The following is a 22,068-nucleotide window of genomic DNA, read 5'->3' on the forward strand; positions in this document are numbered from 1 at the left end:
GGTGATGCATGCCCCAAATCCCAGCGCTTTAAAGACTGAGATGAGGAATATGAGTCCAGCCTGGGCTACAGAGTGAGGCCCTCACTCAAACACAACAATCCAGCAAACAAACCCCACTTGAATTTAACTGAGTTGGGCACAATGTCATATCCACAGCTTCAGATGCTGGGAGCCAGGGGCAGGAGGGCTGCCTAATCCAGGCCGTACTGCAGGACACTGAGCACTGCCTGCCTGCTTGTTTGATAGACAGATTCTCCTCTCAACGAGGTGGTCTGGAAGTTGCTGCCGAGCTGAGGATAACCTTGAATTTCTGGTCCAAATCCTGACATACCTCCTGAGTACTGGGATTGCAGACATGCTCTACCACCGCCCCTGGCTGCATTTATATTTTATACATATACCATATATATAAAAATGTATACATATTTGTCTTTTTGAGATAAGGTTTCTCTGTATAGCCCTGGCTGGCCTGTCTCTGCCTCCTGAATGCTGAAAAAAAGGATGCATTGTAATTCACTATGGCCCCAAACTCAATATGTGGCATAATGTAGCCTCAAACTCACAGCAGTCCTCCTGCTTCGGCCTCCCAAGTACTGAGATCATTTGCATGTCTGGTGCAGACATGATCTTTTAACCATTTCTCTTTCTGGAGATAGGGTGTCACTGTGTATCTCTGGCTGGCTTGGACCTTGCTATGTGGACCTAGTGACTTCTAACTTGGTTACATTTCTCCTGCTTCTGTCTCCCAAGAATTAGGATTATCCATATATATCACATCCGGTCTGACACCATCTCTTAAACAAAAATGTAGCCCCCCCCCCCAAAAATAAATAACCTCACTTAGTTGGGTATGGTGGTGCATGCCTTTATCCCAGCACTGGGAAGACAGAGGCAGATGGATTTCTGAATTCCAGGTCAGCCTCGACTATAAAGTGAGTTCGAGGCCAGTCAGAGCTACATACTGAGACCCTGTCTCAACTGCCCCCAATGAAAATAAATAAACAAACAAATAAATAAATAAATGAAATTCTTAAAAATTACATTTATGCCAGGTAGCACACACCTTGAATCCCAGCAATTAGGAAGCCTAGGCAGGCAGATCTCTATAAATTCAAGGCCAGCCTGGTCTACAGAGTGAGTTCCAGGATAGCCAGGGCTACACAGAGAAACCTTGTTTTTTTGTTTTGTTTTGTTTCCAGACAGGGTTTCTCCATGTTGTTTTGGTGCCTTTCCTGGATCTCGCTCTGTAGACCAGGCTGGCCTCGAACTTACAGAGATCTGCCTGGCTCTGCCTTCCGAGTGCTGGGATTAAAGGCATGCACCACCACCACCACCACCACCACCACCACCACCACCACCACCACCACAACCACCACCACAACCCGGAAAGAAACCTTGTCTTAAAAAAAGAAAAAAAAAAATTCCATGTACTTATTTTATGTATCTGTGTGTGGGCACATGGATGTTACTTTGCCATCTGTGGAGGTCAAAGAATAGCTTGTAGGCGTCAGTCTTCTCCTTTCAGTGTGTAGGTCCTGGGTATTGACTCAGGTCGTCAGGCTTGGTGGCGAGTCCCTTTATCCAATGAGCCATCATGGTGACTTAACAACATTTCTTTGTAGGACATGGGAGATGGCTCATTGGTTAAGAGTATGTAGATGCCGGCAGTAGTGGTGCACGCCTTTAATCTCAGCATTCAGGAGGCAGAGCGAGGCGGATCTCTGTGGGTTCGAAGCCAGCCTGGTCTACAGACTGAGATCCAGGACAGGCACCAAAACTACACAGAGAAACCCTGTCTCGAAAAAACCAAAAAAGAAAAAAAAAAGTATGTAGAGCTCTTTTTTAAAAAAAGTTCTTACCAGCCGGGCGTTGGTGGCGCACGCCTTTAATCCCAGCACTCGGGAGGCAGAGCCAGGCGGATCTCTGTGAGTTCAAGGCCAGCCTGGGCTACCAAGTGAGCTCCAGGAAAGGCGCAAAGCTACACAGAGAAACCCTGTCTCGAAAAACAAAAAAAAAAAAAAAAAAAAAAAAGTTCTTACCAGGTACCAACCCATCATCCTAGCACTGTACAGTGGAGGGGTGTGGGGTACACAGAGGCAGGAGCCTTGTCTCGAGTCCCAGGCCAGCGAGGACTACACACTGAGATCTGTCTGAACACAGAACGGTGAGTCTCATGTGCTGTATTTTTGTTGTCCTGGTTTTGCTCTTTCTTCACGTCAGGGATCTTCCTTGAATTGATGCATCTGAAGAGACAAGGGGGCTTTGACATATCCTTGTTCTACAAAAACATCCTCAGTACAGCTGAGGATGAGGATGTCGGGGTTTACTTTGAGGAATCAAGCAAGCTGGAAGACCTGCTAAGGAAGGTTCGAGCCAAGGAAACCAAAAAGCGAGTGCTGTCCAGGTGGGCACCGGCCTGTGTGAGCTGCCCACCCTTGCCTAACAAATCGCAAACAGCGCATAGATTGGACTTCCCCACCTGTGTTTCTGCCACACCGTTCTCTGCCTGCTTTACCTCGGGATAACATGGGCTGCCTCTTCTTGGCCGGAGATGATACTGTGTGTTTCCACGGTAACGCAGCCTTCCGCTTCCTTGATGTCTAAGTACTCTGCAGCACTCCTTAGGTCCTTGTCTGATCCCTTTAGGTGGCAGATGGCAGGAGCATCTGCCTCATTAGGTTATTGTAAGGAGTAAGTAAAAGACATCTAACACACACAAAGAAGCTTAACAGATGTTCGTTCTTCCTTCCCCTTCCCTCCTTCCCTCCTTCCCTCCTTCCCTCCTTCCCTCCTTCCCTCCTTCCCTCCTTCCCTCCTTCCCTTCCCTTCCCTTCCCTTCCCCTTCTTCCCCTTCCCCTTCTTCCCTTTCCTTCCTTCCTTCCTTCCTTCCTTCCTTCCTTCCTTCCTTCCTTCCTTCCTCCTTTCTTTCTTTTTTTCTCTTTCTTCTTGAGTTATATGTATGTGTGGGTGTCCATGTAGGCAAGAGGCACAGGATCCCTTGGAGCTGGAATTACAGATGGTTATGAGCCACCCAATGTGGATGCTAAGAGTCAAACTCAGGTCCTCTGGAAGAAGAGCAACAAGTGTTCTTAACCACTGAGCCATCTCCTCAGCCCCCAGATGTTAGTTATCATTGTTAAAAATATATTATTAAGCCAGTGAGATAGCTTACCAGGTAAAGGTGCCTGCTGCCAAGGTTGATGACCTGAGTCCTATTTATTTATTTATCTATCTATCTATCTGTCTATCTATCTATCTATCTATCTATCTATCTATCTATCTATCTATCTATCTCTATTTGTCTGTCTGCCTATCTATCTATCTATCTGTCTGTCTATCTATCTATCTATCTTTTCTGGACAGGGTTTCTTTGTGTAGCTCTGGCTGTTTTGGAACTTGCTCTGTAGACCAGGCTGGTCTCAAACTCAGAGATCCACCTGCCTCTGCCTCCTGAGTGTCAGGATTCAAGGCGTGGGCCAACACACCTAGCTTTATTTTGCTTTCTTATAGCATAAGATCAATAGTAACAAGATTGTTAGATTATCATTTTTATTTTTTTAAAGACAGGGTCTTGCTCTGTATTTTAATCTGGGGTTGTAGGTGTCTACTCCATACTTAGCTGCATTCTGTGCCCCCGACCCCCACTTATTTGTTTGTTTTTATATTGTTGTGGACAGAGTCTTGTATGTAGACCTGCCTAGCCTGGTACTTGGTATATTCCCCATGCTGGCCTTGAACTCATGGCGATCTTACTGTCTTAATCCCTCAACTGCTGGGATTGGACACTTGCCACTGTACCCAGTGCTGTATTTTGTTTATATTCTACATGCTGAGATGATTGGAAAGAATAAAACAAATTGAAACTTAGCTGCTGTGAAACACTTTACATAGGAAAGTACAACATTCCCTTTCATGCTTGCTTTTTTTTCTTTTTCCCTCCCTCAGGTTAAGGTTTAAGCTTGGTAAAGACGTAGCACTCATGGTGGGCATCTATAACTTGGTCCAGAAAGCTAACAAGCCTTTTCCAGTGAGGCTCTATCGAGAAACAAATGAGCCAGTGAAAACCAAGACTAGGACTTTTAATGTTAACACCGGCAGTCTGCTCCTGCCTAGTGATACCAAGCGATCTCAGGTAGGTGGCTAACCACTGAGTTGTCTGTTCCAGGACTGACAGGAGGTGGGGGCTGGGGATGGCTCAGCTGTTACGAGGACTTGGCTGTTCTTTCAGAGTACCCAGGTTCTGCTCCCAGCATCCACATGGTGGCTTACAACCATCCACAATTTCAGTTCCAGGAGTTTAGACCCTTTCTTCTGACCTCTGCATGCACCAGGCATGTGCATAAATAAATAAATAAATCTTTTTTTTTTTTTTTTTTTTTTTTTTTGTTTTTCGAGACAGGGTTTCTCTGTGTAGCTTTGCGCCTTTCCTGGAACTCACTTGGTAGCCCAGGCTGGCCTCAAACTCACAAAGATCCGCCTGCCTCTGCCTCCCGAGTGCTGGGATTAAAGGCGTGCGCCACCACCGCCCGGCTAAATAAATAAATCTTAGTGCAGATAAATAAATCTTAAAAAACCACAGAAGCAAGGCATGGTGGCACATGACTTTAATCCCAGCACCCCAGAGGCAGAGGCAGTGGCATCTCTGTGAGTTTGAGGCCAGCTTGGTCTGCAGAGCGAGATCCTGGGCAGCCAGGGCTGTGAAGAGACCCTGTCTGAAAGAGGAAAAAGAGCCGGAAGGGGACACTTTGAGCAGCCTAACCAGCTCAGGTACTGGTCACCTGCATCTTTCTGGATAAGCTCTTAGGACAGGAAGCCGCCGCCGACCTTGCAGCCATCGCATGAGTCTGAGAGCAGAAAGGTGAATAGGCCAGGTGTTGATGCAAACTTTGGCCTTCATTGCTCAGCACACACCGCTGTAACTGTTCAAGTACAGCCACAGGAAGTGCTTTGTAGTTAATCCAGGCAGATGCAACGGATTGTTTAAGGGTGAGAATTTATTTTTCCTGAACTAGGAAGATTTTTTTCTTGCTCTGAATCATGCACATGTGCTTTTCTGAGCATGAAAGACCAAATGCAGCACCTTCTCTCTTGTCCTTTCTCTGATGTTTATTCTTCAGAAGAGTGTGATAGTGAAAACTGAACACGTCCTTTTGTTATTTTGAGACAGGTTCTCACTGTGTAGACCAGGCTGGCCTTGAACTCAGGGATCCACTTACCAGTGCCTCCCCACTGCTGCAATTAAAGGCGTGTGCCACCGTGACTGGCTGAACACATCTTTTTTAATTATATAAAATATGGGAGAGGATCAGATTTTTGTATATGTTCAGGTCCTGTTTGACTAATTATTTTTATTCAACCCATTATACATATGAGCACACGAGTGCGCGTGTACACACACACACACACACACACACACACACACACACACACACATTTATTTTTTGAGTATAAATTTCACACTAGAGGGTCTCTCCCTGCTGTTAGAAGGATAGAAGATATGAAACATTCTCTTTTTTTTTTTTTTTTTTATGAAAACACAAATTACATTATAAGTTTAATGAAGCTCAGTTGCTTAGGAATAATACCTACATGATGTAAACTCATTATATATATATATATATATATATATATATATATATATATATATATATATATAATTTTATTTTACAATACCATTCAGTTCTACATATCAGCTATGGGTTCCCCTATTCTCCCCCATCCCCTTACCCCCAGCCTACCCAAAACATTCTCTTTTTATTGATAAGTAACTAGCTGTTGGGTAGCAGCCCTATAACCACTGAGTTTATTAATTCAGTTTTTTAGATAAATCAGAAGGGCTGTTATTTATTTATTTATTTATTGATTTTTGCTGTAAACCCAAATTTGACTCTACCACCACATTCTGGTATTAATCATATTCCAGAATCAAAGTTAAAATTTGGAAGTAAGTATTTTCTTTCTTGTTTGTTTGTTTGTTTGTTTGTTTTGAGACAGGGTTTCTTTGTGTAGCCCTGACTGCCCTGGAATTCACTTTGTAGACCAGGCTGGCCTCAAACTCAGAGATCCGCCTGCCTCTGCCTCCCAAGTGCTGGGGTTAAAGGTGAGCGCTACCACTGACAGCAGGTGTGAGTGTTTCTTGGTGCCTCCTCCTGCAACCAGACCTCAGTCTAGAACCTGATGTGGGATCTGCGTCCCATAAAGTTCTGTGAGACAAGTTGCTCTTTCCCACTGAGCTATTTCCACAGTCCTTGGTTTATTTATCTGTTGTGTGTCATGGATAGGGCTGGGAGCTCAGTAAACATTAAATAAGAGGAAAAAAAAAATTCCTGAGGAGCATGGCCTTTGGCACCAGAAAGATCTAGATTTAAAGACCACTGTAAGCTGGGCGGTGGCGGCGCATGCCTTTAATAGAGGAGGTCAGATCTGTGAGCTTGGTCCAGCCCGGTCTACAGAGCAAATAGGACAGCCAGGGCTACACAGAGAAACGCTGTATTTTGGGGAGTGGGGAGAAGACCATTGCAGTTGTATAATCTGGAGCACGTTACCCGACTTTTGGCCCTCAGTTCAGTTGTCTGTTAAACAGGTTTTTTTTTCTTTGTTTTGCTTGTTTTACTTCAAATCCAAGTCGGGCCTGCTAATTGCTAGGCAGGTACTTGACCGTTGACCCATCCCTGCAGCTCCTGGTAAACAGCTTTTCATACCTATCTCCTCGGATTGTACCGAAGACAAGGTAGATGGCATAAAAATTACCTGGACGTCCTTAAGTAAATGCTCATGCCTGGTTGTATGAGGAGGATGTCTCTGGTGACCTGTCTCCTGCTCTTTGAAGAAAGCTGGTCTGTGTGTGTATACACATCTGTGCACCGTGAACTCTTTTTTTTTTTTTTTTTTTTTTTTTTTTTTTTTTCTGGTTTTTCGAGACAGGGTTTCTCTGTGTAGCTTTGCGCCTTTCCTGGAGCTCACTTGGTAGCCCAGGCTGGCCTCGAACTCACAGAGATTCGCCTGGCTCTGCCTCCCGAGTGCTGGGATTAAAGGCGTGCGCCACCACCGCCCGGCTGCACCGTGAACTCTTATGTAGAGGCCAGAGAAAGATATTGATTACTCTGTTCTGTTCTCCCTATTCTCTTAAGACAGGGTCTCTCACTGAACCAAAGCTTATTGTTTTCCTAGCCAGGTTGGTTGGCTGCAAGCCTCGAGCTCCTGTCTCCTCCCACAGCCCAGCAGTGTGGTTCCAGGCACATGTGGTGTTACATGGGTGCCAGGGATGTAGACATGTGCTCTTCCCCACCAGCCACCCCAGACCCCACAGAGCTGATTTAACTTGCTGAGGTTTGGTGGCCGCAAACGCATCTCTGCATAGCTCTTTTGTGGCCCTTGTTATTCCCATCCTTTCTCTTCTAGACCTACGGGAGTCGTCAAATTGTGCTAGAGAAAGAGGAAACAGAGGAGCTGAAGAGGTTTGATGAGCCAGGTTTGATCCTCATGGGCTTTAAGCCCTTAGTAATGCTGAAGAAGCACCACTACCTGCGGCCCTCCCTGTTCGTGTACCCAGAGGAGTCCCTGGTAAACGGTGAGCACACCGACTTCCTGTGTGTAGACCCAGAGGAGTCCCTGGTAAACGGTAGACCAAGGGAGAACCCACACCTGTTACTGGGTTTATTGAGCCATGTTTCCTAAATGGATGCTGCTTGGACACCGTGCAAGAGATGGGAATGGGGTATTTTAAAAGTGTCTCATGTTCAGAAAAAGGAGAAAATGTAATATTTGCATGTAGACTGAGCAAAGTTAAATTTCTTCAGGAACCTCACCATACTGACATGCATTGTAAAAAATCCAGGAGTGGGAGGGGGCTAGGCTGTGGAATTTGAGTTGGGTTTTTGTTTTAATGTTCATTAGTGTTTTGCCATGGGTGTCAGGCCCCCTGGAAATGGAGTTACAGACATCTGTGAGCTACCATGTGGGTGCTGGGAATTGAACCTGGGTCCTCTGGAAGAGCAGTCATCTCTAGCCAGTCGTCACTAAGCCATCAATGGTGTTTTTTTTGAAATAGTATTTCTTTGTATAACAATCCTGGCTGTCCTGGTATTCACTTTTGTAAACCAGGCTGGCCTCAAACTCACAGAGATCCACCTGCCTCTGCTCCCAAGTGCTGGGATTAAAAAATGCTGGGATTAAATACGCCACCCCTCCACCCCCCACCCCCAGCTTTAAAAAAAAATTTTTTTTTTTTTTTTAAAGCTTTTATCCTATGGAATTATAAGATGGACCAAATAATAGAGCCCAAACTAAACCCAGGACGTCCCTCTGCTTTAACTGTGGGCAGTTCAGGGTGTTGGGACCTTTGCTCTGGTCCTTACCTGTGTACTTCATAAGGAACTCTCCCCATACTTGAGTGGCTTCCTTAGTACTGGAAGCTCACGCCATTATCCTAACATCAGTGCAATGAGATGACAATGGTCCATACTCCCAAAGGGAGTATTTCAGACCCCCAAACTGGGTTGCTTTTCTTTCTCTTCCTTTCTCTGCCCCTTCCACCCCTACTTTCCCTCGGCTCTGGGCCTTCACTTTTTACTTACTGAGGTGGTCGTGGCCCTGTAAAGAAAATGGACAAAACTGTATGGCTGGGTGTGATGGCACATGCCTTTAACGCCTTTCACCCAGCACTCGGGAGGCAGAGGCAGGCAGATCTCTGTGAGTTCGAGGCCAGCCTGGTCTACGGAGCGAGTTCTAGGACAGCCAGGGCTGCACAGAGAAAGCCTGTCTCACAAAATCAGAACAAAGCAAAGGAGACTGATTGTGCTGGGGATGAGGGGGACGGAGAGTGTTTAGGATGCAGGTCCTGTGATGTTTGTTTTCTAGGGAGCTCGACCCTGTTTAGTGCTCTGCTCACCAAGTGTCTGGAGAAGGAGGTCATAGCAGTGTGTAGATACACACCCCGGAAGAACACCCCCCCTTATTTTGTGGCTCTGGTGCCACAGGAAGAGGAACTGGATGATCAGAATATTCAGGTGACTCCAGCAGGTATGTGGCAGAAAGAGCCAGACTCTTGAACCTTCCATGTGCTTTGGAATCTCTTAGGGGGTCTGAAACACCAGAGTCCCCAAGAATCAGGCCTGGGAAATGTGTGATCTTAAGGTTTTGTAAGTGGATGTGACGCCCTGACAGGCAAGGCCACCATAGATGCGAACAGTGTGCACAGTCACAGCGTTGTCAGGCTTCAGAGCTGTCTCCATTGTGACTATTGGACATTTCTGATGCAAGTTTCAGAGCTTCTCTGTTGATACTTTTCTTTACTGGAAGTTTCTTGTCACCCTTAATACTTGGTTTATGTCCTGTGATTGCCAGGGCAGTGTGATGTAGTGGAGACGACATGGACAGTTTGAAGTTAGGCTTGCTTTTGTTTCCTTAGCCCCTCTATACAAGGTCTCACTGTGTAGCCCAGGCTGACCTTGAACTTGTGTTCCTGCTGCCCCTGTCTCCTGAGCGTTGGTATTACAGGTGTGCGCCACCAAACCCAGCTGTGACTTTGTCTTATGCTGTACATCTGAGCGCTCACTTTCTTCTGTTTTGGACCCATCTCTGCCACTTGTCAGTTAGCCAACTTGGGGGCAGAATTTAAACTTCCTACTGTCGCCTGAAGGTTGTTTTATATTTGAGATAATTACATGTGCTTATGCTTAGCCCAAAATGTCACTGAAGCTAGTCCTCTAGTCATTCTAATAAGAACAGATACAAACATGTTATTTCGGAGCTATCTAAACCAGGGTCATTGGCGTGCTTGGATAGAAGCACGTGACCTCTCAGCTACAGTTCACCCTTTCCTGTTGTGTGCTACCCAAGCTGGCTGTCCTTGTCAGAGGCCGACACACGGGGAGCTGGAGAGCAGGGGGAGGAGCTGGCTCGCTCGCTTGCTGTTGTTTGCTTAGCACCTTCAGCCCTGCCACAAGGGCCCTTGCCTGGCAGCAGCATTGATTACAGTGGCTGGGTTTTTCCTTCTAGAACCATCAAGGAACTGTACCAGGATCCACAGGATAACTATCTCTTTAATCTGTGCCAGAAGCTACAGTAAAAATGGGAAAAGGCTGGAGCTCAGAGGAGAGCCCAGTGAAGCTAGGACCAGCTGGCTCTGGGTTATTATTATTATTATTAACAACAACAACAACAACAATAATAATAATAACTAGACTCTGGGACCAACTGCTGTGGCCTGGCTGATGCTGCCTCTTGGGGCTCCCTCCTCTGTCAGGTTTCCCATGTACCCCCAGAGAGTGTCTGTTGGACTGACTGTCACAGGTGTCTCTTGGTAAAGGAGAATCTGGATTTGTAACCCCAGCATCACAGGACACAGAGTTGAACTTGGGGCCCAGAGACAAACAAACCTCAGAAGCCCTGTCTCCCTTCCTCAGGCTTCCAGCTTGTCTTCCTCCCCTATGCTGACGACAAGCGGAAGGTGCCCTTTACTGAGAAAGTGATGGCCAACGCCGAGCAGATAGACAAGATGAAGGCTATTGTTAATAAGCTCCGCTTCACGTACAGGTGAGCACTGTCTCGTCCTCCGGCTTCCTTCTGGAGCTGTCTCCTGAGTTGGGCTGTATTAGAAATTCAAGTTAGACATAGACTACGAGGGCATGGTTCTCTTTTCTTTAGTTAGTCAAAAACAAGAGATCATACTTGTCACCAAGAATTTAAAAAGTACATGGGCCTGGCCATGGTGGTACACACCTTTAATCCCAGCACTCAGGAGGCAGAGGAAGGTGGATCTCTGTGAGTTCGAGGCCAGCCTGGTCTACAGAGTGAGTTATAGTACAGCCAGGGCCACACAGAGAAACCCTGCCTTGAAAAACAAAACAAACAAGAGAAAGGTACATAGAGAATGGAAGCTCTGTTATCTTGAAGAGTCTCAGACTGCTGGGAGGCCTGAAAAGTCAGAGGAGAAGCCATGTGTGGCGGCATATACCTGTATTCCCAGTACTTTAGAGTTGAGGCTGGAGGATAACATATTTAATGCCAGCCTGGGCTATGTAAGTGAGATTCTACCTCAAAAAAGAAAGGCTAGGTGTTTAACAGATTCAAAAAAGAGTGGCGTGTGCTTACTCAGTTTGTTTGTTTTAGATGGGACCTTACTCTGTGATTCTGTCTGGCCTAGAAATCGCTATGTAGCCCAGGCTAGCCTTGAATTTGCAGTAATCCTTCTGCCTCTGTTCTAAATACTGGGATTACAGGTATGCATCACCATGCCCGCCCCTCACACCTTTAACATTTGTTTCTTTTTATTTTATATGTATGTGTAGCCTGCATGTGTATGTGTGCACCACACCCATGGCTAGGGCTCAGGGAGGTCAGAAGAGGGAGTAGCATCCCTAAGGGCTGGAGTTAAAGCCAGTTTGAACTGCCGTATAGATGCTGGGACTGAACCCAGGTCCTCTACAGGGGCAGCAAGTGCTCTTCATCGCTGAGCTGTCTCTCCAGCCCTCATGTAACTTTTTTTGGAGGGTGGTGGTTTGAGACAAGGTTTCCCTGTATTAGAGACAGCTCTGGCTGTCCTGGAACTCACTCTGTAGTCCAGGCTGTCCTGGAACTCACTCTGTAGACCAGGCTGTCCTGGAACTCACTCTGTAGACCAGGCTGTCCTGGAGCTCACAGAGATAGATCCACCTGCCTCCTGAGTGTTGGGATTCAAGGCTTGTGCCTACACCCAGCTCTCAAGTCACTTTTTATAAACTGAAAAGAGAACATCCTTTAAGCCGACACCCTGTGACCACAGACATTATCCCTTTGCGCCATCTTTCTTGTTAGTGTGTATCTTCTGTAAGACATTGCCTCCTTAACAGACTGTCAGTACCCTGTAGAGAAACTGCTGGATGCTGCTCTGCTGCAGTCTGTCCGCCTGCACAGCTGCAGTGTGAGACCTGATCAGCTGCTGTCCCTCCCTTGGCCCCCACCACCCTCGGGCCTGAGTGTGACTGTTGCAGATATGCACATGAGTGGAGACACGTGGTGTTTGTCCTCTGCAGCTGAGTTCTTTTCCTCAGAGTATGTCCTCCGGACTCGGCACTGTTGCTGCATGCGGCTGGATTTCCTTCCTTCTTTAAAACGTTTGTAAAAAGATTTGTTTCTGTTTGATTTGTGTGTTTTACCTGAGTGTATATTTGCGCATCATGTGTGTGCAATGCACGAGGTCAGAAGGGGGCATAGGACTCTCTAAATGAGTTACAGATGGTTGTGAGCAGCCATGTGGGTGCTGGGAATCAAACCTAGGGCCTGGAAGAACAGCAGATCTATACCACTGAGCCATCTCTCTGGCCCCTTCCTTTTTTTAAAGACTGACTAATAAATTCTAATATACTTAATATAAATATATAACATATACTATATTCTTTATCCACTCATTTGTTAATGTATGTGTGTAGTTGGACTTTTCTTTGGGCTGCCAGCTTATAAATAACGACACAGAGACTTATTAATTATGAAAGGTTGGCCTTAGCTTAGGCTTGTTTTTAGCTAGCTCTTATAACTTAAATTAACCCATTTCTATTAATCTACATTTTGTCACATACTACCCATCCTGGTTCCTCCATGTCTCCTTGCATCTTTCTCGTACACCTAGATTCTTCCTCCTACTTCCTTTCTCTGCCCAGAAGTCTCGCCTGTACTCCCTAGCTCTTGGCTGTTCAGCTCTTTATTACACCATCACCGCAATACACCTTCACGCAGGGTACAAATATCCCACAACACATTTGTAAGGTTTCTTTCTATGTCTTGGCTGTTGTGAGGAGGGCTATAATGAGATTGGGGATGTTGGTATATCTTTGACATCTTGATTTCAAATTTTGGATGGTTCTGTTTTTAACAAGAAAAAAAATCTACCTTTATTATTTATTTTGTGTGTGCTCTAGTTCATGGGTAGAGTTCAGAGGAAAACTCAGAGAAGTTGGTTCTCTCCTTCCATCATGTGGAATTCTGAGGATTAGACTCAAGCCTTGGGTTTGGTGACAAGCACCTTTGTGTATTGAGTTATCCTACCAGTCCTGTATTTTACATTTTTGCAATCTTACTTATTTGTGTGTGTGTGTGTGTGTGTGTGTGTGTGTGTGTGTGTGTGTGTGTGTGTAAGTAATGTGTATAGGTGAGAGCAGGACAACTTTTGGGAGTTGGTTGTCCTCCAGTGCAGCAAGCCAGGCAAGCCAGCTCCTACCCACTGAGCCGCCTCACTGGCCTGGCTGTACTTTTGAGGACCCTCCTTACACTTGCCCATGGTGCCTGCCTATTTTGCATTCTCACCCAAAGTGTACGAAGGTTCCAGTTTCTCCCCATGCTGGCCACACTGCCTTGTCTTGTTGTTGTTTTTAAAGACAGTATCTTACTGCTCACTGTGGTGCATACCTATAGTTCCCAGCACTCTGAAGGTGGAGGCAGGATTAGGAGTTAGCGGTCATCCGTGAGTTCAGGGCTTCCTTTGGGATCCATGAGATCTTTCTGAGGAGGTGGGAGACTGACTCAATATGTAGCCCTGGTCTGTCTTTACTGACGGTCTCCTGGATGCTGGCCTTGAACTTGCTATGTAGCCTAGGAAGAACTTGAACTTCTGACCTTGCCTTCCCCTCCCTAGCACTGGGATTACAAGCAAGTGCCATCATGCCTGGTTTGTTTGGTGTTGGGAATTGAACCCAGGGCTTCATGTTTAGTAGTCAGATACTCTCAGCTGAGCTGCATTCTCAGCCGCTGTCTTAGAGATGTGAGGTGGTACCTCAGGGTAGCTTCATTTATATTTCCCTAATGCTAACGACAGTTGAACATCTCTTACACACTTCTTGGCCATTGTATGTCTTCTTAGGAGACAGGCTTATCAAGATCTAAGTTGTTTCGTTTTTCTTTTGTTAAGTTTTTGAGACATTGTCTTGCTATCTAGCCCAGAGTGGCCTGGGTGTGGAATTGGTGACATACATCAACATGTTTTGCCTGTATTCTATTTTAAAATCAGTTTACAAGTCTTTTTCTTTTCTTTCTTTCTTTTTTTTTTTTTTTGCCATTGAGTTAGTTTTTTTTAAATCTATGTTACTTTTACTTCTGGGCAAATGACAGTGTGGTACACATCCATAATCCCAGCACTTGGGGAAGTAGAGGTAGGGATATGAGGAGTTTAAGGTCATTACTATGCTACAGAGTAAGTTTGAGGTCACCTTGGTATATATAAAACCTTGTCTCAAAAAAGGCAAAACAGAAAAAATGCTTTTCACCTTCAGCTATAACTTCCTGTTATGGTCCTTTCCTAGAAAATGGGAACACTAAGAATCTACCATGTAGGACTGGGGGTACACTTTCCTAGCATGTACAAGGCTCTGGGTTTGATCTCAGGTGCATGTGTTACTCACACACACACACACACACACACACACACACACACACACACACATACACACACATACACACACACACACACACACCAAGAACTAAAATGTGCCATGTGTTAGACACTGTTCTATGTACAATGTCAATATTATGTTAATTATTTTTGTTAACATTTGGTGCTGAATTGAATCTGGGGTCCTGGCATGTGAAGCAAGTGCTCTACACGCAGCTACACCTCAACCCTGTCCTTTATTCTCCATAAGAAACCTGAAAGGGGGGCTGAGATGGCTCAGTAGTTAAGAGCATCTACTGCTCTTGCAGAAGACCGGAATTTGATTCTCAGCATCCATGTCAGGTGGCTCACTATGACCTGTAACTTCAGCACCAAGGGATCTGACACCTTTGACCTCTGCAGGCATCTCTGACATCTGCAGACACACACACACACACACACACACACACACACACACACACACACACACACACACACATACACACACACCTGAAAGAACCCTCCAAGGTTGGTTTTGTACCTAGTTTGCAGATGAAACAGGCTATAGGACACTAGCTCCTCTTTTTGCTCTCATCCAACTAGAAAAGCGTTGAGACCAGAGACCAGGCTTCAGCTCCACACTTTGGCTCTGGGTTCAAACGCTTCCCTGCTGTGCTGCTCTGTGCACGTAAAACACTTTGGATTTTCTCCCTTTTCGTCCCGAGGTCTTTGGTCTCTCTGTTGTCATTCTTTTCTCTAGTTTCGTCTCTGCCTGAAGCTTCTGGTGACAGCAAGTGGCCAGACTCGCTTTGCAGTTAATGGGACAGCAACAAACTGGAAACTGAGGGAGAAGTGGATTTCTGACATCTCCATTTCCTCATGGCCTTTTTCTCTATGGACCTGTGCTGTCTCAGCTGGCTGTGTGGTTTCTCCCTGAAAGCTCTTCTGTTTTGATGTTGTTTTGACAGGAGTGACAGTTTTGAGAACCCAGTGCTGCAGCAGCACTTCCGGAACCTGGAGGCCCTAGCTCTGGATATGATGGAGTCTGAGCAAGTGGTAGATGTGACACGTAAGAAATGGACTGAGCTGAACGGCCTTTTATTGTTGTTTGTCGGTGCTGAGGATTGAACCCTTGGGACTTACACACTGCGGGGTCGCCCTTCCACTTCGTTTGATGAGCCATATCCTTAGCCGAGGCCTGGGCCTGTCTCAACTCCATGTGGTGCTGGTGTGCGCTTGCTGGGGGAACCACAAAGGGAGATAGCTTTTGCTTTGCTGACCCTGACCAGTGATCTGAAGCATTTTTCTACCGTCTCCAACCCTCCTCATCCAGACTGTCTCTGCTTGAGAGCTTTTCTAGGTCACCTTAGACTGCCTGGAACAGATTTGGCTACCTCTGCAGTGACAGGAGGACAGAGTGCCAGGTTCCTGAGACCTGACTCGGAACTAACTAGGCCATCCCACGACCATTTTGGTGAAATGTAATGTTGATAACATTTCCTGAGGCTCACAGTGTGGAAGGCACTGTTGTCCTGCATGCGGACTCAGTTAATATTCATAGTTCTGAAGCAAGGGCTACTGCTGTCCTTACTTACAGAGAAAGTTACAGGTGCCGAGCAGTCAGTAGTGGGTACTTTAGAAAACAGTCCTGCCCTCTCCAGGAACTACTGTGATTGCTGCTTTTCCATTAGGTCGGCGGCCGTCTTGGGCCTTGCTATTCGACCCCTTCTTGGTGGTGTTTATGAGGACAGACTGTGACAGGAAATGAATAGTCACTGGACACAGATTGGACTTAATGAAGGTCCTCCTAACAGTTAAAAGGACTGGAACAATTAATTTGACTTGCTTAGCGTCCTAGTTATCCACGGCCTCTTACACCAGACAAAATAGCTGTTATTAAAATCAGGCATGAGTGTGGGGACTGTGTACCTGTCTGGTAGGAGACAATCTTGAAGTTCAGCCACCTGTGAGGAAGGACTACTCCATATCCTCAGGTCACTTGAGGTACGCAAGAGGTGTGTGTAGACATATGCAGGTACTGTGCCATTTAAATAAGGAACTGACATTTTCCAAGATGTGGGACTCTAAGGAGGTCTTAGAATGGTCGCTCACAATTGAGGAGGCTATGCATGGAAGGTGCCAGAAGGATTCTGTTCCATGTTTTCATGGTCAGCTACCTTGTATCCAGCCCTTACCCCTCCCGACTCAGCGCTCTCTGGTATTCCCCACAGAACTGGAACTGGACAAGTCACTAAGATGTATGTGACTCACCTGACCACTGTGTTGTTTTGATTTTCTAGTGCCCAAGGTTGAAGTCATCAAGAAAAGACTGGGTTCTCTGGCAGATGAGTTTAAAGAGCTTGTCTACCCCCCGGGCTATAATCCTGAGGGAAAAGTTACCAAGAGAAAACAAGGTGAGGGGCAGGGTCTAGATGTACAGCATGTGCCCTTAAAAAGTATCCTGTGGTCTTTATGGTCTTAGCACAGAGATAGCTTATTTTACTACTTTTCATTTTTGGGGGGGTGATGAGTGTACTGGGGGTCAAAGTCAGGACCTCACTGTATTACTGAGCTACATCCCAGCCTTTCCAGAAATTTATATACATAGGGTGGTGGGGCTTAGTGTTAAAATACTTGCCTAGAAATGTCTATACAGATGTGCATATTTCAGTACAAATGGAATGCTCACATTGTTTCCCTGTGTGTGCATGCATTATGGGGCAGAGTATAGGCACATGTATGCCATGGCGTATGTGTGGAGCTCAGAGGACAACTTTGTGAAAAATGAGTTGTCTTCTTCCACCTTTATTTAGGTAGATTCCAGAGATCACTCAGGTTTACTTGGCAAATATTTGGATCTGATGAGCCGTTCCCCAGCCCTCTACCATATTAAAACTTCCTTTTTAGGTTTATTTTATGACTTCATGAGTTTTTCCTGCATGTATATATGTGTACCATCTACATGTCTGGTGCCTGCAGAGGTCAGAACAGGGTATCAGATCTCTTGGAACTGGAGTTACAGGTGGTCATGAGCCACCATGTAGGTAGGCTCTGGGAACCAAACCCTAGTCCTTTGCAAGTGTACACAGTGTTCTTAACCCTTAAGCCATCTCCAGCCCCTCTACCTCATTTTTAAAAACTTAGGCTGATGAGATGGCTCAGCCCATGGCCATGTGCCCTGTGCAAGCCTCCTGGGACCCCAATAAACTTGTCCTCTTATGTCCACAGATACATCATACACACAATAGGAATGTTTTTCATTAGGCTGTAGAGTACTTAGAGTGGATCGGTGGCTAGATGTCCCTGCTTGCTTATTTACTGAGAGCTCTTTTTTTTTTTAAAGATTTATTTATTTGTTATGTATACAGTGTTCTGCCTGCATGTGTCCTTGCAGGCCAGAAGAGGGCACCAGATCTCATTACAGGTGGTTGTGAGTCACCATGTGGTTGCTGGGAATTGAACTCAGGACCTCTGGAAGAGCAGTCAGTGCTCTTAACCTCTGAGCCATCTCTCCAGTCCCCTTACTGAGAGCTCTTATTGAACATAAACAATCTTATGTATTTGTTTGAGCAGATCAATAGAACACATGTTAGCAGCAGACATTAAATGGTAGACATTAAAAGTCTGGGGTTTGGAGCAATAGCTTAGTGGATCAGAGTGCTTGCTAGGCAAGTGTAAGGACTTGAGTTCAGATCCTTAGCCTCCATGTCAAAATCCAAGCTTGGCCACACTAGCCTGTAAACCCACTATGGGGGCAGACAGGGACAAGTTCAGTGAGAGATCCTACATCAAGGGAGTAAGGTGGAGGGCCGTAGACCATCCTCTGGCCTCTGCAGAGACCTGCACCTGTACACACAGGTGCACACACACGTAAATATGGTAAGAACTGCATCAAAAGTCGGGTGTGGTGGCACAGGCCCATAGTCCTAGCACTCAGAAACCTGACAAGACCTGGGATATATAGCCTTCAAAAAAAGTGACATATACCCCATCTAGAAGAAATGAGCGTGTTTAGTATGCTTTTTAGTTGTTTTGTTTTGAGACAGAGTCTTTGTAGTTCAGGCTGACCCCTCAAGTCCAGGAAGCCCTGACTTATCCCCCTGGGTGGCATGGATCACCACACTGCCTTCTATGCTCTTAATGATCTTGTACTTCCCACCCATTATCTAAGTTTTTTTTTTTTTTTTTTTTTTTTTCGAGACAGGGTTTCTCTGTGTAGCTTTGCACCTTTCCTGGAACTCGCTTTGGAGACCAGGCTGGCCTCGAACTCAGAGAGATCCGCCTGCCTCTGCCTCCCGAGTGCTGGGGTTAAAGGCGTGCGCCACCACCGCCCGGCTCCCATTATCTAAGTTTTTAAAGATTTGTTTATGTGTTGTATATGGGTGTTTTATCTGCACACCAGAAGAAAGCATTAGATCCCATGGAACTACAGTTATAGACAGTTGTGAGTTGCTATGTGGTGCTGGGAATTTAACTCAGGCCCTCTGAAGGAACAGCCAGTGCTCTTGACTGCTAAACCATCTTTCTGGCCCCTGATTATCAAGAGAATGTATGTCCTGTTTGATGTGTAGATGTGTAGTTCTCTAGTTGGGAGCGTAGTCTCACTGGGCTCCCCCTCCTCCCATTATCTGTTCCTGGCACTGAGCATTTTTCTCACAGGACAGCCCTTTTTATTACTGATGGACCCCCAAGTTTCCTTTACTGTGAGGCTCCCGTTTGTAGAGCAGCACCAGGTACACTGTCACCGTTTTTTGGAATGTCTTTGGCTAAGTAAAGCCACATTTAAGCCTTGTTGCTTAGTGTCCATGAGGACAGGAGTGCCGAGGATCAGATGGCTGGCCATCCTGACTGCTCCATTTTGCTTCAGAACCGACTCCTGTCATGACCTAGAAGTTGCTGTCAAAGCTTGTCAGACATTGTCTGTGGTTTACCAATGAATTTGTCACTTGCCCTGCCTGTTTTTATTGTCTGGTGCCTCAGAACTTAAATGGTTATTTCCTTACACCTTGGGTTTGCTGACATTTAAACCAGGGCCTTAAGCATGCTAGGCAAGCACTCCGTTGCTGTGCTGGCGTTCCAGCTCCTGTAAATTTTTGTACAGACAAAAAGGGATAGGCTCACACAGAACGATTAGCTGTTTTAGGTAAGCAGATGGTACGTGGTCAACTGCAGCCCACATCATAGGAGGGTCCTGTGTCATGTAGCTGGGAGACCACTGGAAGAATTTCTAGGTTGTTCCTTCCTGCCTTTCTCTAGATGACGAAGATTCTGCAAGTAAAAAGCCCAAGGTGGAGTTATCAGAGGAAGAGCTGAAGGCTCATGTTGCCAAGGGCACACTGGGCAAGCTCACTGTGCCCACACTGAAGGAGGCGTGCAAGACCTACGGGCTGAAGAGTGGACCCAAGAAGCAGGAACTGCTGGATGCTCTCACCAGACACTTCCAGAAGAACTGACTGAAGACCACACTCACAGCAACTTCCCATACTACAGCCAGGCCACCTGCTTGTGTTCACGCCAGGTTAGCAGGTGTCTTAGCTACAGAGAGCCGCCTGACAGGATGCAAGGGACGTAATCATGGAGATTGCAGTCCTCCCACTTCGCTGTGCCTTCCACTACTAGATGAATAAAGAGCTCTAACTTTAGACCGCGTGCTGTTCAGTATGAATGGGCAAGTAGCTTGCCTTGAATCAGAGGTTACCCTAACTGCTTTTAGCTAAACTTTCTCTTCCAAGGAAGCACATATCAAGGTGGAAACAAACACCTTAGAGGAGGTCAGGGACAGTGTGACATTGACGGGTAAGTGGTCATACTGGTACTTCTGGAGTGACAAGCCTTAGCGAGACTGTATTTCCATATGTCCTCCCACTTGTTTTCTTTAAATGCTGGGGCTGGAGAGATGGCTCAGCAGTTAAGGGCACTTGTTGCTCTTGCAGAGGACCTAGGTTTGTTTCCCAGCACCCACATGGTGGCTCACAACCTCTGTAATTCCACTTCTGAGGGATCTAATACTCTCTTTTTTCTAATACTCTCTTTTGACCTCTATGGGTATCAAGCATGCACACGAACATACATTTATTCAGGAAAACACAAAAATAAAATTGGGCCACCAAATTCCTTTTGGATTCTGATTAACTTAAAAAGGCAGAACCACCTGAAACCCCAATCCACAAATGTCCAACTTACTGGGATGACGACTGGCCTCGTAGGTAAATAGGCCCTGAGCAGGAGATGGGTCTCGTGCGCCCTTATCTTCAAGTGTGCTTCCTGCTGGTGTGAGAATACTGGCCCAAGCAGACCAATAGAAAAATGAACATATTTGTCCTCATTCATCTGGTAACTGTGGTATAGTTATCTGCACACTGGAAGATTTGTGTGGCTTGTGTGGCACAGGTGTGGAAGCACAATAGGTAGGAGCTGGCAGTTCAGTTGCCAACACTAATTCTGCCTGTGCCTGACTGACTGCCAGTAGTGGTTTTCAACTGTGGGTGTTTGTTCCCAGGGCACAGTGATTACTGAAGGATCATTTCTGGTTAGGAGTGGAGGTGGAATGTTACTGCCATCTAGTGGGCAGAGGCCTGCTAGGCTGCCCTACAAATGGGTCCCTGCGAACCAACCAACTTGTTAGGAAACTCCTGTTCTAGAATGGTAACACTTCAGTGACTGTACAAGAGAATTTTGAACTACCAAGCCAGAGACTTGTGTGATAGGTGATAGCTTTACATAGTCCCCCCTTTTTTTCTATATATTTTTACTCTTATGTGCTTTGGTGTTTTGCCTGCATGTATGTTTGTGTGAGGGTGTTGGACGCTGGAGTTACAGAGAGCTGTGGGCTGCCATGTGGTTGCTGGGAATTAAGCCTGGGTCCCCTGAAGAGCAGTCAGTGCTCTTAACCAGTTACCTCTCTAGTCACATAGCCCTGTTTTTTTTTTTTTTTTTTTCCCTCAAGGTAAGCCCTAGGTTCAAGTCCCAACACCAACACACATTGAAACAATGAATGGGAGTGGGGGTGCATACCTGTAATTCCAGCATGGGAAGCGGAGGCAGGGATCTCTTGAGAATTCAGGCCAGCCTGGTCTACATACCCAGACCATGTGTCAAGGTTCCCCCTCCCCATGTTACAAGCATTTCGTTTTAAATATTAGTTGATAAAACTGAAAGTCAGGTACTGCTGCCATTTCATTTAAAGTGAAGTAGGAACATATTTCTTTATTAGGATGCTCAAGAATGAACAACATTATTATCACTCTCTTCATGTGATAGAGAATACATCTGACCCATGCTGTGGGAGGAAAAGGATAAAGCCTCCCTCCCAAAGTGGGTGTCAAATGGCTCCACAAAAATATCCCCATTCAACCAAGGACAGGCTGTTCCTGATAGCATTGTCTCTGCTGTAAATTCCAGCTCCAGAATCCTTTATTCCAGCACAAACTGACTATTTTGTCCTTGTCACTCTTCAGATCCAGGCAGTCAAACTCACCCAGGCTGCAGACCATCCCTTTGACTTGTTACTGCCTTGATACCCTCAGTAAAGAATGGGGTGAGAATATAAGGTTACACATATCAAAAACACACAAACATTAATAAATGGCACTTGGACATCGGCTTAACATTATCAGACTTCCTCTACACATGATGGTGGGCGGGAGGGACTGCTCCCCAAAGAAAGATCTTCAGTCCTGTTAACATTTATGGAGATCTTGTATGCAAAGGCATGAGGGACCAGTGCT

The 22,068-nt window shown here is 45.9% G+C and overlaps 1 protein-coding gene across 4 annotated transcripts in view; it reads left to right on the plus strand.

Annotated features, from left to right (window-relative positions):
- Xrcc6 (X-ray repair cross complementing 6) overlaps window positions 1-19,983 on the plus strand; it is a 26,439-nt gene extending 6,456 nt beyond the window's left edge. For 3 of the 4 annotated variants that reach the window (XM_006980200.4, XM_076556403.1, XM_076556404.1), the window contains exons 6-13: window positions 2,221-2,404; window positions 3,946-4,132; window positions 7,402-7,570; window positions 8,860-9,021; window positions 10,407-10,536; window positions 15,310-15,410; window positions 16,642-16,755; window positions 19,598-19,983. In XM_006980200.4, coding sequence (XP_006980262.2) covers window positions 2,221-2,404; window positions 3,946-4,132; window positions 7,402-7,570; window positions 8,860-9,021; window positions 10,407-10,536; window positions 15,310-15,410; window positions 16,642-16,755; window positions 19,598-19,794 — 1,244 coding nt within the window. In that variant the 3' untranslated portion in view covers window positions 19,795-19,983. The remainder of the gene's footprint in view (window positions 1-2,220; window positions 2,405-3,945; window positions 4,133-7,401; window positions 7,571-8,859; window positions 9,022-10,406; window positions 10,537-15,309; window positions 15,411-16,641; window positions 16,756-19,597) is intronic. The other variant, XR_013046521.1, reaches the window with a different exon arrangement.
- Window positions 19,984-22,068: the final 2,085 nt, after the last annotated feature.

This window comes from Peromyscus maniculatus, chromosome 20, assembly GCF_049852395.1.
Source record: "Peromyscus maniculatus bairdii isolate BWxNUB_F1_BW_parent chromosome 20, HU_Pman_BW_mat_3.1, whole genome shotgun sequence".
In the NCBI taxonomy this organism is placed as follows: Eukaryota; Metazoa; Chordata; class Mammalia; order Rodentia; family Cricetidae; genus Peromyscus; species Peromyscus maniculatus.